The 17,237-nt window shown below is 52.9% G+C and overlaps 3 protein-coding genes; all 3 read left to right on the top strand.

Moving 5' to 3' along the window:
- Positions 1 to 7,757: 7,757 nt before the first annotated feature.
- On the top strand, positions 7,758 to 10,508 carry CHC_T00001116001 (hypothetical protein). XM_005718343.1 is given in 2 exon segments: positions 7,758 to 10,328; positions 10,329 to 10,508. 1 exon segment carries the CDS (start codon positions 7,758 to 7,760, stop codon positions 10,326 to 10,328), a length of 2,571 nt encoding a protein of 856 aa, XP_005718400.1. The 3' UTR covers positions 10,329 to 10,508.
- A 228-nt stretch (positions 10,509 to 10,736) lies between these two features.
- CHC_T00001115001 (hypothetical protein) lies at positions 10,737 to 11,717 on the top strand. The gene has a single exon (XM_005718342.1). The coding sequence runs from the start codon at positions 10,737 to 10,739 to the stop codon at positions 11,715 to 11,717; it is 981 nt and encodes a 326-aa protein (XP_005718399.1).
- A 1,183-nt stretch (positions 11,718 to 12,900) lies between these two features.
- On the top strand, positions 12,901 to 13,251 carry CHC_T00001114001 (hypothetical protein). The gene has a single exon (XM_005718341.1). The coding sequence runs from the start codon at positions 12,901 to 12,903 to the stop codon at positions 13,249 to 13,251; it is 351 nt and encodes a 116-aa protein (XP_005718398.1).
- Positions 13,252 to 17,237: the final 3,986 nt, after the last annotated feature.

Genomic DNA, 17,237 nt, shown 5'->3' with positions numbered 1-17,237 from the left:
GCAAATTGCCGCTTCGTCCGTTCGGCTCTGCGATGGCGCGCGTACCGAAGCGGTCGACGGGGTGCCTTGTTTATTGAGGCTTGGCACGGGGAGGATCGTCGACGCCTCTACGCGTCCTCCCCGGCTTCCCCCGTCAACCCAAGGTCCTCGGGCCCCTCGTCCGTCAGCGGTAGCGCGGGTTCTTCCGATTGGACGGCCTCGCGCGGCTCGACCACGTTGATGCCCGTGGGAGCCTGCGCACGCGAATTTCGCCACGCGGTCGGCGGTTGGCGCTCGAACGGCGAACCCGGGCGGAGACCTTGACGGATCCGAAGCTTTTGATAATTGGCCTCGCGGGCCTGCAAAAGCTTCGAACGCAGCGCGCTATCCGCCACCACAGGACATTGCTCCTGTCGGTGGGTCAGGTCCAGACAGAACCGACACGGCGGGGGTCCCGGTAATCCTTGGTTGAAGAACCGGACCCGCTGGTTCTGTACTGGCCTTCCGTACGGATGTGCGCGCGCGTCACCGTGTTGGGCGGGCGCCATCGGCGCGCCCGCCGGGGACGAGGCAGGTGACGGATGGTAGCTAGTCGGCGGCGAGCTAAGCGAGCTCGGCGTCGCCGACTGGTCCGTCACCGCCAGTATCTCCTCCGTTTCGGTTCCGCGCGCTGTCGGGAGTTCAGACAGGGACTCGACCGACAGCACGGGCCTTGTCCGCGCGTTGCGCGTGAATCTTCTCACCGAATCGGACGGTGCTTGAGGCGACGCGAGCGAGGTCGCCTGTCTTCGAGCCGAGCGGTGCGTCTCGCCTATCGCTTGCGCGTAGCGTGCCACCGCTTGGTAGTCCACGCCCGGATGCGTCGCGAGATAATTCCGCACCTGCGCGCACGTCGCTGGCAGAAGTCCCTCAACAAAAAGGGACTTTAGGCGCCTGTCCGAAAATACGGTTCCGCAGCGCAACGCCTTGTCCCACAACTGGTTACTGTACACCTCCTCCGTCATATTAGAGCTCTGACGGAAGGAGGTGACATCACCGACCGCTTCGGAAATAACTTCGTCAGTCGCGTACGTGCGCAATAAAAAGTTAACAACTTCCGCGTAGGTTTCGAGCATATCGCGCTGCTCCGCATCGACAGCCATGGTGTTCCCGTGTAGCCTGGACTGGAGCAAGGCGTGAGCCTGCCCAGTCAAATAAAACTGGAAACACCATACGGCCGCGCCTTCGCTGACCCCATTGTGGTCGCAGGCCATCTTGAAGCGCGCGAGAAATCCTAGCACCGCGATTGGATCTTGACCACCGAATGTGTGGGTTTTCAGCTGGACGTCCAACTTCTTCCGATATCGGTTAACTCGCCGCGCGGTACTCGCGTCGTAGCGCGCGCTGCGATTTTCCAGCCTATACGTGCGGTAGTCGACGGCCTTGGTGAACAGGTCGTTCAGCGGCCTGATCACCGGCAGCCGTTTCGGATCCCGCCTCGGGGCAGACCGGCGGTCTCTGCCCCTGCGGTGGCGGTCTCCTTCTCCGCCGGGGCTACTGTAGCCCTCCGGATCGGAGTCTTCTCGCCGGAACCGACGTCGGTCGCGCGCATTGCGACCTCTGCGGTCGCCTCTGCGCGATCCGTCCGACTCGGTGTCCTCGTCATCGGAGGGGTATCCACCTCCTCCGGCATCGCGGTATCGCGTATAGCGTCCTTCGCGGTTATCATCGGAGGGGTAACCGACCCCTCCGGCATCGCGGTATCGCGTGTAGCGTCCGTCGCGGTTATCATCGGAGGGGTACCCGACCCCTCCGGCATCGCGGTATCGCGCGTAGCGTCCGTCGCGGTTCTTGCGCGTCGCCCTGTGGCGACGTCTTGTGTCTTCTTCCTCGGAGGGGTTTTCTGTACCCTCCGAGGTGTAGCCTTGAGCGTTGGGTGCGCTTCTTCTGCTCGACCGATACGGCTGTCGCTTTTCTGTCGCGAAGCGCCCCAGGCGGTTTTCTGTCCCGCGGGGGCCAGCCGTATCGGCGAGTACGGGAGGGCCATTTTCTGTGGGCCCTCCTGTAGCACCATAAATTGGTGGGAGGTAAATGGTCTTACCCTCCGGGTGAGGGGCCATTGTACCGATCCCGGGTGCGGCGCCGATCGGTTCAGCGTGCGTTAGCGTAGGATCCGGAGCGGTCGAGTCGCGCTGCTCGCGTGCGTCGACTCCTGCTCCGGCGAAGGTCGTGGCCAGACGATTGGCCACGGCGGAGCTGATGGCTCCCTTTAGAGCCGTACCGGACGGGGATTCTTCATCCACAGTGGTGAGCGCGGTCACCACCTCGCATAGGACTTGAGCGGGTAGAAGTTCGTCCAAAAGCGGTGGTATCGCGCTGCGTACGTGCGCGTCCACGAGCGCGGGCACCGTTCGGTCGAGGCATACGCGCGCTACCTGGGGGAGTTCCGTAGCGAGGAACTCCTCGACCCAGGCCTGGATGCGCGGCTGAATCGCGTCGACCATCCATTGGACGCGATTCTCGGTGCCTGCCGACACGGCCGGCGTAACATCCGATGCGGACGCTCGCGTGCGGCCCGGTCGCGGTGGCGGTCGCAGCAGGGCTTCCGGGTTCTCCACCCGGGGGCGCGGTGCGCCACTGCCACTGCGGGTGCTCAGACGCCCGGAGGCGGAGTCTCCCCCTTCTTCCGGTCGGTTCATCGTCGAATACGCTTCGCGATCGACGCGGTGATTTCTCAACCTTTTCCGTCCGTACGGTTCTGCGCGCGATCGAGCGACCACGCGTGCGGCTCAACCTCGAGAGTTATCCCCTCCACAAGAGTACCAAATGTGGGATAACTCCTCTCCGCCCTGGGTTGGGTGAGAGGCGGAGGCTTTAGCGAGGGAGCACGCGGCGCGGACGCGACGCGCCAATTGAACCGATCGGACGAGCTCGCGAAAAGGGAGTGGCTCACTGGCCGGTTACGCGCAGTCGCCCCGTGGTGCGTAAACGGGAGCGACCGGTAACGGGTTAGAAGCCAGCGCGCGCGGCGGACAACCGAAACGGACGTACGTAGGCGCAAAAGGGACGGGGGCGAGCTTGCCCCCGTTTACTGGTGGGGACGGGTGCCAGGTCTTAACCCCGCAGGGGGACGCCTCGGACACCTGTCCCAGTACAGTAGTACAGTACCTGCCGCCTAGTGCGTGCCGGGTACTGTACACAATTAAAAAACTAGCGCCATAATTGCTACTACCGCACGGCCGCTGCTACTACACGTGTGCACCACTGTACACGCGTGTTGCTTACAGACTACCGCACGGACGACACGTGTGCTAACGTACACGTACGCCAGATTACGACCGCTCGGCATGCGCGCGCGCTCGCTACACGTGGGCACAGCCGCCCACGTGTATACCGTATACGGCCGTCCGATGACCTCCGCGCGCTCGCGCCGGTCATTATACTACACGAACCACGACCGATCGACCCATATCGATCGCGCCCCCGTGTCCAGGGGGACCCACACCTTGTCCGACCCTGCGCACAGTTGGACGACAACGTCGTCGTCGAGGCTCCTACTGCCTCCTTCGCAACGACACACCCTCTCCGCCTCCCTTGTGCGAGGGACCCGACCGGCCACTAATTGCGCTTGCTGGGAGGGGCGCCGGTCGCGTTTCCTTCCCCCGCACCTTCCCCCGACGAACCGAGGCCCCTTTCCGCCCTGTCGCGGCGCTTTTTTTCACAAGAGCGTGCGAGGTGGCCCTTCAGGCCACAGTAGTAGCACGTGGCCGAAAGAAAGCGGTCTTCGGCAAGTGTAGAGGGGGGCGTCGCGACCGCATCTGGAACGGTCGAGATGACTTGCTTCTCGCGACTGCTGCTGCTGTCTATGGCACGCACGCGCTCCGGTCGGGCTTTCGACTCGCGGTTGAAGCTGGGCTTATTTTTGCCCATCATAGACACCCTGCTAACTACCTCGTCGAACGTCCCCTGCACCGCCAGGGCATGATCGCGGAGCCTTCCGCTCAGAGATTGCGTGAATCGATCCAGAATTCTCTCTTCTGAGACCCTTTCCGGAAGTGCCACGGCAGCAGCGCGCAAGCGGTGCGCAAATTGACTGATGGACTCAGTGCCTTCGTCCCACTCCATCATATCAAATGCCACCCGTAGACTTCTCTGATGGCTTCCATTGCAAAGCCGATCCTGCAACAGGACCCAGAGCTCATCTGCGTCGGCATCAAGGTGCGCGGACGCGATCTCCTCGAAAATAGCCAACGCCGTTCCCGAAAATGCACAAGCCAGAAGACGACGATGGCAACCAGGTCGCACGGGGAAGTCCTGACAAATGCGTCTCCATGCCCTCCGGGCAGCGAAAAAATGCGGGTCTCCCGGCTTTGAGATTTTGACGGGGTCCATCGACTTACTGTAAATTTTGTAAGCTGTCTGGGGGAGGTAAAAGTCAGAGAAGTGTCTGCCATATTGTTCATCCCTCGTACCCGTTGGCGCCTGATGGCCACATCTGAGTCCCTCGCTAACCTTTGCCTCAAAATCATTCTCTGCAACAGATAGACCTTCTCCGGTTTCTGCCGTCTTCTGCTGGTTGCCGGTAGTCTTAACTGCATCTTGCGGCTGGGAATCCGCGGTTGCCATCGCGCTGGTCACGTTTGAGACTGTCTGTCCCATCATTATGATCGTCTTTGTGTTTCGGTCGATGGCTTCCATCATCATTTCCATAACTTCTTTCATGCTGGAAACTGCATGTAGAATCTGCATATCTGTGCCAGAAGCACCACGAACTGCTCCTCCAGCACTAGCAGATCCAGTCTCATCTTGTCGGGTCATTTCCGACACCAGAGACCTTGGTGTAGTGTGTGTCGGCGGGGTGATCGGCGCCCTATTGACCCCAGTCACCGGGCTTGAGGAAGGCAGGCCTTCAGGGTTTCGTCCTAAGCCCTTCGCTACGCGACGGTCCTCCTTATCTGTCTGATTCGAGCCGTCCATCGCGAGTTACGCCCCTTGTTCCTTGCCCCTGCCGCTCACCGGCAGTCTGATCGCAAGTGCCACGATCACTTACAAGCTTGTAATGTTGCGGTAATCCAACCGCGAGGCACCGAGCGAGTCGTAAAGTCGGGAATCCACCCACTTCCTTTACTCTTTGCTAGTTCGCTGCCCCCCCTCTCTATCTCTGAGGGTAGGCGATTAAGTACTACTCCCCGGGAGGCCTCAGCTGTCTCTGGTCTTTCCTCCCCTGCCCCCTTTCCTTTCGACCCAGCAGCTCCCGACCACCCGGCGCTGTCCCCTGCCCCAACTCCTACCGTCCATTGCCGTCCTCCTTGCCGTTGGCGCTACGCGCGACACCAGCTGCACCCCTTTTTCCCTTCGGAAGACTGGATTACCCGCCCTTTCGGTTACCTACATGCGCGCACGTGCACTCCTGTTCCGGTTCGCGATCCGTTCGTCCACGTTTACACGTGAGATTCAGTTCTTCCTCAACAGTACCAGGGTAACTTTACAGTCCCTCAGCTTGTTCCCTAAACCTCCTTGTCTTGCCGCCTCAAACGTCTTTCGACCTCATCTGCTATACGCCCGCGCCCTCTATTCCTCCGTTTCCTCCTTCTAGACACCAACAACTCTCTACCCTCCAATCCACCTGCCCACAGCCGGTCCATGTCTGCAGCCGCTTCAACAACCCACCCCGGCGCCCTCCAAATCTCCATTCCCTTCTCCTCCCCCTCCCCCTCTCCAAGCAATCCCGGCACCCTCAAATTATGCACACGATGTGTTAAAGCCTTCTCGATGCTCCTCACCAAATCCCCGTCCTGCGCCGCGTTTCTTCTCCCTCGTATCCGCCCCTCTATTCTTAGGTCCTTTTTTGTCACCACCATCGGAATGACGTATCTCGTCCTGTTGCTTTCCGGCCTGTGGAACAGCGCGTCCTTTGATAGCGTCGCGATTAGTGTGAATGATGGCTGCCGGTGCAGCTGGTGCAGTGCATATATATTTCCGTCGCGTCCGAACTTCACCTGCGAGCTCATCTTCCAGCGTGCCGGGCCCAGCCAGGAGCTTAGTTTCTCCTCTTTCATCGCTTCCCATTTCTTCGATAGTATGTCTGCTTGGATGCTACCGCTTTCTCCGATGTATGGGACTAGAGTGGCGTTCCTTCTGTGTAGTATCCAGACGATGTGAAATAAATCCTTGTCACCCTGGCCTTGTCATTCATGCAATAGGGAGCCCCTTTTGTCAGTATATGGATCCTAAAGTTGATGCGATATTTCGCAGCTGAGACATTAACATACCATGCTTAGGGCTCGGATCCTCTCCATTTCTGGTGAGCGAGCCATCATGCAAAGGGACGCCAACTCTTCTGAGCATAACTTTCTGTTGAGCAACACCACACCGGAATCAAAACCTTGTTTGACCCACCACGCCTTCATAGAGAAAGACTTTTGAAGAAAAGAGAGGCGCAGTATGGGAGCTAACTTAGTCTCATCGAAAAAATCGCGAGAATCCGGCCAAAACCTTTGCACAGTAAAGAAATCGTTAGCGTTCGCGAATTTCTACAATTTGAGGTCTCAGAAAGCGATCGTCTTGCCACCTACATTGCTCCTGTGCGCTTATAGTTACCATCTTCGAAGAGGGCATCTAGGGGTCGAACAGGAAATACGTCGCAGTCAATCCAAATTGCTTCATTCACCGCCGCGTGTCGTATAGCGAAGATTTTGGGGTATCCGTACATGTTTTTAGGGAATGTTTCCGGTATCTGAGCACACGTACAGAGAAGGTATATCTGTTAGATATGGGTCAAGACTAGGCATATACTGTATATTGTTTCATTCTCTCTGGCTCATTACCTCGTAACAGAATATCCGCACTTGTCCCAGATATTTCTCGGAAAGTCTTCGACACCACGGGTGGCTTTTCTCCTTCTCTTCCTTGAAATACCCAAACAACAGTGGAAGTGTAGATTTGGTTGCAATGATTTGGTGGATGACTGTCTCTACTCCTCGAGACATTCTTCGCGGTTTCCAATTCCCACGATGATTTTGAGGCTGGAATATAGGACAGGACATCACGATCGCTCGCGAAATATGGTTCCTTTCCCCCTGAATGAGAAGGCTCTCATTTGATGATGAATGCAAGAAGAGAGGTCTGCGAGTATTCTTGATACGGACAGAGAATGAAGTCAGTCCAATGCAAATGGAAAGGGCGAGTACGGTGATGAAATAACAAAAGAGAAGAAAACGGGGATGCGAGGCTTTTGGGATAAGAAGGAAACATTGAGTCATCGTCCTGTATCGCCTTCGTTTTCTGTGGCCACGCAGACTTGTGTTGAAGTTTAGAAGTATGCTTTTGCAGGTGTTGCAGCTCCATTACTGTCTGTTAAGGCAAAAGTCTTGCAATTTTATACTTTTTAGATGGTCTCAGTCGAGAAACACTGAATAAGGTTATGGGTTGGGGGAATGTAAGCAAGCTTTATCACTGGTGGCAAAAGTTCCAGTGGTGTCCTTTCGTCTGGAAGAACTATCACGGAGACCGGATATTTCCTTTTCAGAGGGAACGGCCGCAGCACTTGGTTTTTCAGTGCTGTAGACAAGAATTTGCGCTCTACAGCTACGCGGGTACATATTTGTGCAAAAGGCACGGCATGTAGACTGTTTGCTAATGAAAAGTGTAGGATGAAAGTGGCGTTGTTATATCCATCCTTTGAGTAGAAAGAGGTAACTAGAACCCGGCTGCCTTTTATGGAGTATTATGCCTTTAATTTTTAGAGCCTTTTCACGACCATTTCGTACAAGCGAGGTCTCGTACAACTGTTGGTGAGGATGAAATCTCACCAGCAGCAGTCACAATTATCCTTCGGCTTTGTTTCCGGTCGAGAACTCTGCACTATCCGTCATACTTTATTTTCTGGGATACCGATCTGTGTTGTTGGCGGCGCGAGGGATACGACTTGCAATCCACGGGTTTATAAGCCCCCTACACGAAGATTTGGCATCAACATGACTGTTGCTGATCTGAAATCAGAGAATTCGAACGCAAAGTTATGGGCAGTTCTCAGTCTTGACAGTGCGTCTCTCGTTTCTGCAAAATTTGTCTCCTCCGACGGCGGGAAAGTGCAATCTATTTGGACTCAACGTGATGTCATTGCTTCGCGAAAGCGATATTTCTCTTCTACCTACGTCCATTCGAATTCAGATACATATAGCAGCCCTGCTCCGGTTGAAATTAACAATTCTTCAGGTCTTGACTATTTTCATTCGCCTTCAGGGAAGAAACACCTAAAGTTTACGACAGAGCCTCGGAACAAGCAAGAGGGAAGCGTCCCGGGATCAATATTTGCAGAGGTTTGGACGACCGGGGGTGGTCTTGACAGGGTCTGGGAGATTGACTCCTCCATCCATGGGCCTATTTTTTCGGATGAATGGTTTGGTTCTGGTAAATGGTCTCCGGATGAGACCATGTTCGTTTACACTGCTGATCGCCCAAGAGCAACTCCACAAGATGAAACAAGGGACAAGGATGAATCCTGGCTTGAACCACTACAATATCGGTTTCATGAAAATGCACGAGATCCATTTGGAGAGGCATACATTGGTAAACGATCACCAACGCTGTTCGTTGCAGATGTGGTCGAAGGGGTGTCCTATCCGCTTCTTCAGGAGAATCCAAGCGATTTAAAACGGAAAATACTGGGAGATCCGAATTGGAGCCCGGATGGGAAACTTATCGTTGCAACCATGCGTCGGGCTACAGATGCTGTTGACGCAGATGAAGGGGAGGAAGGAGTGTTCTTGCCTCCCGATCTTGGACTGCGGTATTGCTACAACAGAATGTCTTCCATCGTGCTCATTGAGGCTCCAAGGTCTCGCCATGAGTTGACATCCGGGCCCCGTTCCATGCGAATCGTCTCAAACGCGAAAGATGCAGATGATTATTGCTGCAATTCTCCCAGATTTTCTCCAAGCGGCCAGGATATCATATACCTGAGTGCCCCACGATATGAGGATCCAAGCTTCCAAGGTAAGGTACTTCCTCATAACACAACCAAAGTTTTACGGGCCGTGCAACTGCGCAACAACAAGCTGTCATTGCCGCGGACAGTGATATCAGTACCTGAGAATCCCAGCCCTAAAGAATTTCCGGGGCTGTACCTTCATTCATTGCTCGCAAACCCATGGCTTGGGTCAGATGCCATACTGCTCACGACAACCTGGGGCTCTGTGAACAAAGTAATGTTGGCTGTCGTTCCACGTGAAAACGGCGAGCTTTGGCACGAGGTGGGAGATCTGAAACTGGTAGATTGGGGCTCAGCTCTTTCACTCGTAGACCTGAAGGATCATTCTATCAATGAAGATGACAATGTTAGTGTCTTGGATATATGTGAAAGTGCCGTGCTGTTGGCTGTGAGCAACCCTGTCATGCCGACTGCACTTTTCGTTGCCAGAAACAGCCTTTCATCCCCCATGACTGTCATGGCAGTCTCGCAATTGAGTCCTCGTGCGAGAGCCCTAAAGCGATTGCTTGATGTAACACACACGGTAGATCTTATTCTGCAACCCGGAAAGGAGAGTGGGATTGCAAAGGAATACGATGCAACTATTGATGAGCGGAGTATGCGGTTCCAAGTGACACTCATTCTGCCGAAGACTGACGGAACGAAACGCCCTTTCATAGTGTATCCACATGGAGGACCTCATGTGGCAACTTTGAACGGATACAGTCAAGGGACAGCTGCTCTATTGAAGCGAGGATTCGCGGTGATGTACGTCAACTACCGCGGGTCCTTGGGCCTCGGGCAAAAGTCGCTTGAAACACTACCGGGAAACGTAGGGACGCAGGAAGTGAGTGAAGTTGCACAGGCTACAAGATGGGCTCTATCAAATCCCGGGTATGGACTTGACCCTGAGCGAGTCGGTTTCGTAGGGGGCAGTCACAGTGGGTTTATCGGTGCCCATACGAGCTTGATACCTGGTTTATTCAAGCGCACTGTGCTGCGAAACCCTGTGGTCAACATAGCGACGATGGTAGGTGCATCTGACATTCCAGACTGGTGTTTCTGCGAAGCTAATGTCGGAAGTCAGAATGTGAACGGATGGAGATATGCTGCTGACTCTGAGCAGATGCGAGTTATGTATGAGGTGTCACCGATCAGTAGAGTTAAACCGATAGCTGACCCAAAGCAACGACCGGGACCTACCCTGCTACAGGTCGGAGGGTCGGACAGACGCGTTCCACCTCAACAGAGTCTTGAGTGGAAGCGAATTATGACGCAAGCGTACGGCGAGGGTAACGTCACTGTTCGGTGGTACCCGGACTCTGGACATGCTATTGACGAGGTTCCGAATGGCGATGATGCGTGGGTGCATGCGCTTGATTTTCTTTGCAAGCTCTAGTTTACTACAATCTCTACGTGTAGATAGAAGCTCAAGTGTTACTGTCGTCGGGTCAGTTGGTTACCGTTTTCGTTGTAGCGGGTGAGCACAAAGCATGTAGCGAGCTTGCCATCTTCTTTATTCTTTCAATTATTCCTTACTGTACTTCATTGGAATAGTACACGTGGTCAATAGCATTCACCGAATCCGATACAGTATGATACAACGAATCTTAATCGGTCTTAGTGGATGACACCTTGCCGAGTGAGAATTACAATTTGAGCTCATTTCTAAAGTGGTCGGATAAACGCGTTCTCATCACAGGCGCAATCGCCTTCTTCGGCATCCGCTGCACGTTAGGGTATTCGTCGCCTACCGAACCTTTTCCAAGTGCGAACGTCGGCAAATTGGTCCAGAGTCAAATTGAGCATGGCATTTGTGCCCACATCACCTCAAACCTCTTTGCATGGCACATTCACGGCTCGGCCGGCTCATCGGTGTTCCGTGCAGAGACCCCGTACTGTCCACCGCCAGGCCTTGCGAATGCAGACATGGAGCGATCCAGCGGTAACCCAAGAATATTTTGATTTTCTGAACAATGTGAATCAGCGCGAGCTCATGACCGACTGTACCTCCACTATCGTTGGCTCCGGCAGAATCGGAAATTTTCTGCGTGAACATGGCACCGGTCAAGATTTAGTCATACGGAGAGGCCAAAAAATCCCAGAAGATGCCCCTGGCCCGGTTTACCTCTGTACTCGAAACGATGACCTGGAGGAAATCATTGAAAACTGCCCAGAGTCGAAGAAAGACGATTTGGTCTTCATTCAGAACGGAATGCTGGAGAGGATGCTTCGGAGGCATGATATGTCTGAGAACACCAGGGCCAACCTCTACTTCGCGATTTCGAAGATGGATGCGGACCCTATCGACGGCATTACTGAAACCAATCCAGAGGGACTCACCGCAGTCTGCGGAAAATGGGAAGGAGCGTTTCAAGAGAGGATTTTGAAGGCTGGTTTAACATGCAAAATCTTGAAAGAGCGAGATTTCCGCAGAAGCCAGCTTGAGAAGCTTATCTGGATTAGCGTCTTCAACTTGATTGGAGCTGTGCATGGAAACATTCCGATGGGAGAAGTCGCTCAAATGCATGAGCGTGAAGTGACAGAACTGTCCATCGAATTGGCCCATATGATTCGATTTACGCTTACCGTTGGCATGCTCCCCGATATTGAAAAACGCATGTTGGCGTACGGGAGGAGAGTCAAGGAGTTCCCTACTGCTCTCAAAGAGTTCGAGTGGCGAAATGGGTTCTTTTACAAGTACTCCATGCTCGCAAGGAAGAACGGCTTCCCAGATCCAACCCCCATGCACACGTACGTTCTTGTCTGCTCTTCTTACGCCCGATGAAACTGCAAAGTGCGATATCTTTAACTGACATTCCTAATGTTTCTCTCATTAATCCCTGCGTGTCGTTCTTGTAATGGGCGCGCTATATCTCGTTATTCTTTGATCCAACAGTGGTTATTTAGAGGATGGGAAGGAGATGGGAATTGTTAGCTGGTAATACTCTTCTAGACTGGTAGAACGGGTCTGGAAGGCTATGTTTCCTAGCCAGTAATGCTTATGTTTTTGTACATACTCCAGGATTGAAGCGCTACGCAAGACATAACTACCTCATTTTGTTTGCAAGCTCAGCCTGAAGGCTGTGAAGCGATGTCACACCATATTACTCTTCTAATCCCGCATACACGGGCTAAATGGTTACGTCATATTGTTTTCGTGAAGGCACAACATTCGCAGATTTGAAAAAGAAGCGAAACAAGCAAGCGAGATGTTTTTGTGCCTCTTTTTTGATCTCGCCAAGGGCACAATTTCGATACTCATTTCGTATATTTTGATGGGCGCTGCAAATTAGATGCCTGAGAGCCCTTTGGAGCAGTCCGTCCAACCTCCATAGATGTCCTGACTAGCTGCAAAGAAAGTAGCTCCCTGCTATCTGTATTCAACCGATAACTTCTCACTCTCGTGTGTCATAGACAAGATGAGGTTTCACAGATTGGTATGGTTACCAGCCTCATGGAGTGCTTCCCAGTTGGTAGTTCTCGGATGTGTGCGATAGCCAAATGTTCATTGTCTAACTTGGCCTGACATATCCTGGCGTGTCAATTTCGAAAAGCATGGCGTCCTGGCAGGTCAGGACCACATTGGAGCTCTTGTAATCCTGAATGGTCCGTGCTTGAGTTTCAATCTTCTGCGTCTAGTGTGGCCACGAGTGCAAAGCTTAAGCGAATGTCCCATCGTTTGTGCGGATGGTGGAGCTAACCTACTTTACGACATAACGAGGCAATTAGTTCTTCCAAAGGACGGCAATGGATCTACAAATTTGGGGAAATGGATTCCATCACACATCGTCGGTGACCTTGACTCTCTGCGCCCAGATGTGCGACGCTGGTATGAAGCGAGAGGAACCACTATTGTGGAAGATGCAAGTATAGATACACATGATTTTCAGAAATCCTTGATAACGGCAACGGGGCTACGCGCAGAAGTTGAGCTACCTACTATTGTCTTGGGAGGACATGGCGGACGGATGGATCAGACCCTCGGCAATTTAAACACCTTGTATTCTTGGGCTGAGCGTGGTCATTCGATATACTGGCTTGACGAGAAAAACGCTGTGCTCGCGCTTCAGACAGGCAAACATCACATCAACATCGACGCTTCACGCGAGGGACCAAGCTGCGGGTTAATACCAATTGGGAAACCAGTTGCTTCAGTTTCAACCGATGGCCTCAAATGGAACCTGAATTCCCAAAAGCTTGCCTTCGGAAAAGACGGTTTGGTGAGTACTTCAAACTGCATTGTAGAACAAGTTGTGTCCGTCGAGGTTTCTCATCCCCTCATATGGACATGTGAATTACGGTACGGCCCAATGACATAGACATTCAGCTTTCTGTGTGAACGGCAAAAATGTCTCTATATGCGCTTCGCTCGTTGATTTGGCGAGAAGCTTGCCTCAAAAGTCATCCCTAGTCATTAGTTGATGATAAGAATAGTAACATTGTTCTTCCCTCGTAGATGCTTTAACGCACCAACGTGGCGAAGAACGTTGATAACCGACTTTGCAGTAGCATCTAGACGAAGTTTACCGAACCCTTTGATTTCAGCTTCGGTAAGAAACTGCTTGTCGGCCGTTTCGTCACATTCACTGTCTTTGAAGTCTTGATATAAGTTTTTATCGACGGAATTCAGATCGCGGTAGGAATTAGCAAGTATTCCATATTTGGCAGATGCAATCCTATTAAGACTGTCAACGACACCCTGGATTTTGTTGACCGTGAGACGCCCCTTGACGTATTGCGGGGCAGCATCTAATTGCTCTTGTGAAACTGAGCTGATGGTGGGAATGTTGGCTTCATCTGTTCCACATTTGCTGAGAGATCTTTTTGTCTTCGACATGCGCGGCGTCGTGGTCTTTGGAGGGCCTCCACGCGTCTGTTTCGGAAGTAATTTTCGCCTTGAAACCGGGGTGGTAGTTTTCGACCCCGTTCTCGGCCCGACAGACTCTTTGGGCTTGCATCGATTCTCAGTATTTCTCTTAACGGGTTTGTTTTCTTTTCTGATCGAATCCGCCGCATCTTCCTCGTTTGCATGCAGCCCCAAAATCTCGCCAACTTCCCCTGGTATTTGCGCTTTGATGAGCGAGTAGCGCTCCGTCTGGACGGAGATGGCGTTTTGAAGTCGGCGGAAATTTGTGAGTCGATTGCGTTCCTCTACAACATATCGCTTGAGGTTTTTCACGGAATCGTCGAGTTCAGTGACGGCGTCGGAAATGGACTTGATCCAAGGATACATTTTCTGTCGGCTTTCGTCGTCGCCTTTTCTCGTGCGGAGAAGCATGATTTGGTGCAGGGTGAGAACATCTTGTTTGAACGTCGATTGCCATTCGTCGAGCGGAGTCATCACCGTAGTGTTGTTGGAGGCCATCGTGTGTGTGAATGAGATGCCTAGAGAGGGGAAGGCCTTTGGGGACACCTTCGTCTGATGGAAACTTTGTTAATACTTCAGTCTGAGAGTGATTAAGGCTTGCGACTGTTTCGTCACGGATGACTGCGATTATGTTCAAGGAGATGGAGCACAGCGGAATGCCGCTACACGAGAATGAGCCTTTCGCGGGAAATTTCAAATTCAAACTTTCGGCATAATTTCAAGAATGCCTACAGGATGACATTTTTGATATCAAAATTTAGTTTTGAAAGCCAAAGAGCGCAATTTACTGTAATGTACAGAATGCTTGTACCCTTCGTATGCGCAACTATGCCTCCCTTGCGCATACTCCGGCGTACAGTGCAATACTGTAGTCCATGAGAATGCAAACAGACTCTCGGCGGAGTTGCACCTGCTACAAACATAAACGCATATCACACTGGTTCTTCACATCGGTAGGAATGTTTTCTCGTGTTCTATCTACCAAGCCCAGCCGCTGACAGCTGAGCGAAACAGATACATGTTCTAAAGAGATAATGTTCTTGATGTCATGACGCCTGAATGTATATGCCAGTCTCAACTAATTGCGATCAGGGCGCTAATATCAGCATAAAGGTGATTATTTTGATCCACAATGTCAGTTCTAGCGTTCGTGCTGCTGTCCCTTAGCTTCACTTACTCAACAACCGTGGGATGCCCAAAGCCAACAATGGAAAATGCAACAACAAACACGAGTGACAACTCAGGCAGCGCTACAACTGATCTTATAATTAACAAATTTACGATGTTTAGATACACTCGCACCTTTAGAAAAAGGTAACAAAACGGCGAAAAAACCCCAAAGGGACGGACTGCATTCAAAACGCAAGAGTCTACCTAATCGAACATTCTAGTTTTCCGGGGCGAAGCTATCGAGTCTGCCCAGCTGCATCCGAAGCACATCCTTCTCCAAGCGCTTAGCGTATGACCGATGCGAACGTAGATGCTTATCCAAGACCGAGCGCCCTTCATCCAGGCGAAGCACGTAGGCTGTCCACGCGGCCTGAAAGACTTGTGCGTGCTTGTTGTATGTTGAGCTGAGGCGATTGGTCAATGCCCGCAATGTTGTTTCGTAAACTTGTCGCCGCATATCGACCTGCTCCCTCAACAATGCCCTGCGATCATCGTCATACCCGCGACGCCCCTCCGTGCGGTCAAAGCGATCCCTTTCCGACTCGTAGTCTGCACGAGCAGTAGCGACCTTCTTAAATTCCTTTTGTAAGTTTCTAATCTCCTGCAAGTAAGCCTTGATCTGCCTGTCGATGATATGTATACTCGAGGTTTGCGCATTGTCGAGCGAGCGAGATTTGACGTCTTCCAGCAGACGATCGGCGCTAGTGACGGTGGATTCCCCTAGACGGCGGACCTCGTCGTTAGAGGGGTAGAGCGAGTAAAAGTCGTTGGCAAACTTGCGGACGCCTGTGTAAAGACGGTCATAGTCGGCGGTGAGAGTCTCTAAGCCGGCGACACAGGCCTCAAGAGCAGTAGCGACGTTGGAGAGCTGGGTCTTCACTTTGTGGAACTCGGGGTCGTGGCCGCGGTCGCGGCGGATGGTCAGAGGGGTTAGCTTGCGGATCCACGAGGCCATGTCGGAAGGGAAGCGGATTATGTTGCGTGAGGCTGAGGTAGACGATGCAGGGGGAGAGCGTAGGGTGGCAACTGATGGGGAACAGGAATAGAACAAGGTCGGGAAAGGAAGACGAGCCGACGGCAGAGATGAGCACCGTTGTGGGGGAGCATTATTCCATTTTCCCCCGATGTCGTGCTCCCATGAGAGAACGAGATTGAGGTGTGGCCCGACGGTGACCGGGGAAGCGAGGGAAAAACGAGACTTCAAACGAGGTGGACATTCGCGCAGGTGATTGGGTGTGGCGAAGTAGTCGTTCAGGGAATCGGGTGCATTGATTGGGCAGTGCGGGGGGAGCGGTGCGTCCGTTATTGAGCGTGATCTATGCGTTGTGAGACGGTGTTTACTCCAAGTACCTGACAGTACGTGTACTGTAGTGCTTTCCCAATTTTTTTTGTGAAGTTTGGCAAAACTAAACGCCCACTTTATGTGAAATTACAGCCGGCCTCGTTCTCTCGAGATATTGTAAGGACTGAGTGCATGTATGATACGTGACTGTATGCTGCCAATGGGCGATCCATCAGTTCCACATGAGTCGTTCCAAATGCAATGCATCCGGTCAGAATTCCACTCCTCAGTTTCAGTGCGTAGGGTGTCTTGCCTGTGAGACTGAAGAGAAAACCGAGCGTGGGATCGGGCAGCAATCCGTTTGAGTACAGTGTACCGTACAGTACAATCCCTCGAAAGTGTTCGTCAGAAACATTTTCTCCAACCACGCGCTACTGTACTCTTTCTTTTCACCAAGCCACCGGGAGTGTCCCTTCCTCCGTGATAGCCACTAACGCGACGACCTGTGCGGTGAAAACGCCGCCTACACGACAGGACAGCTTGGACGAGGCGATCGGCCGGGCCATTTCGGCGGTGGACTTCCCGCCGTGATGGACATGGAGGTGCCCAGAGCAGACCTGGATGCTGCGGCCAACCATTCACCATGTGCTACAGTATTCGTAGATTTCGTATGAGGCTAACTGAACTGAACTGAACAGTATGTCTCTGGCCCATGGACAACCTACTGTACGAGACCGCAGGAGGCAGCAGCTCTTTGTCTTCCATCCCCATGAACGAAACTGGTATCGCACTGTACGTATGCCTATGGTGCGCGACCACAGGAGTGCAGGCGGCGGCGCAAAACCGCAGACTCAGCCATTCTGTACTCACATGGGTCGCTGAGAGTGCGGACGTCGCCATAAGACTGTTGCCCCCTGAGATTTGTAAATTACTTTTGAGGGGGCCGGGGGTGCGGTGGGGGGGAGGGGGGGAGGGGGGGAGGGGGG

The sequence above is a fragment of the Chondrus crispus genome, genomic scaffold, assembly GCF_000350225.1.
Source record: "Chondrus crispus Stackhouse genomic scaffold, scaffold_396, whole genome shotgun sequence".
NCBI lineage: Eukaryota > Rhodophyta > Florideophyceae > Gigartinales > Gigartinaceae > Chondrus > Chondrus crispus.
This window is presented reverse-complemented; position numbering and strand designations above follow the sequence as displayed.

Coding starts and splice junctions, on each gene's coding strand:
- CHC_T00001116001 (XM_005718343.1), top strand. CDS start 7,758: ATGAAATCTCACCAGCAGCAGTCACAATTATCCTTCGGCTTTGTTTCC.
- CHC_T00001115001 (XM_005718342.1), top strand. CDS start 10,737: ATGGCATTTGTGCCCACATCACCTCAAACCTCTTTGCATGGCACATTC.
- CHC_T00001114001 (XM_005718341.1), top strand. CDS start 12,901: ATGGATCAGACCCTCGGCAATTTAAACACCTTGTATTCTTGGGCTGAG.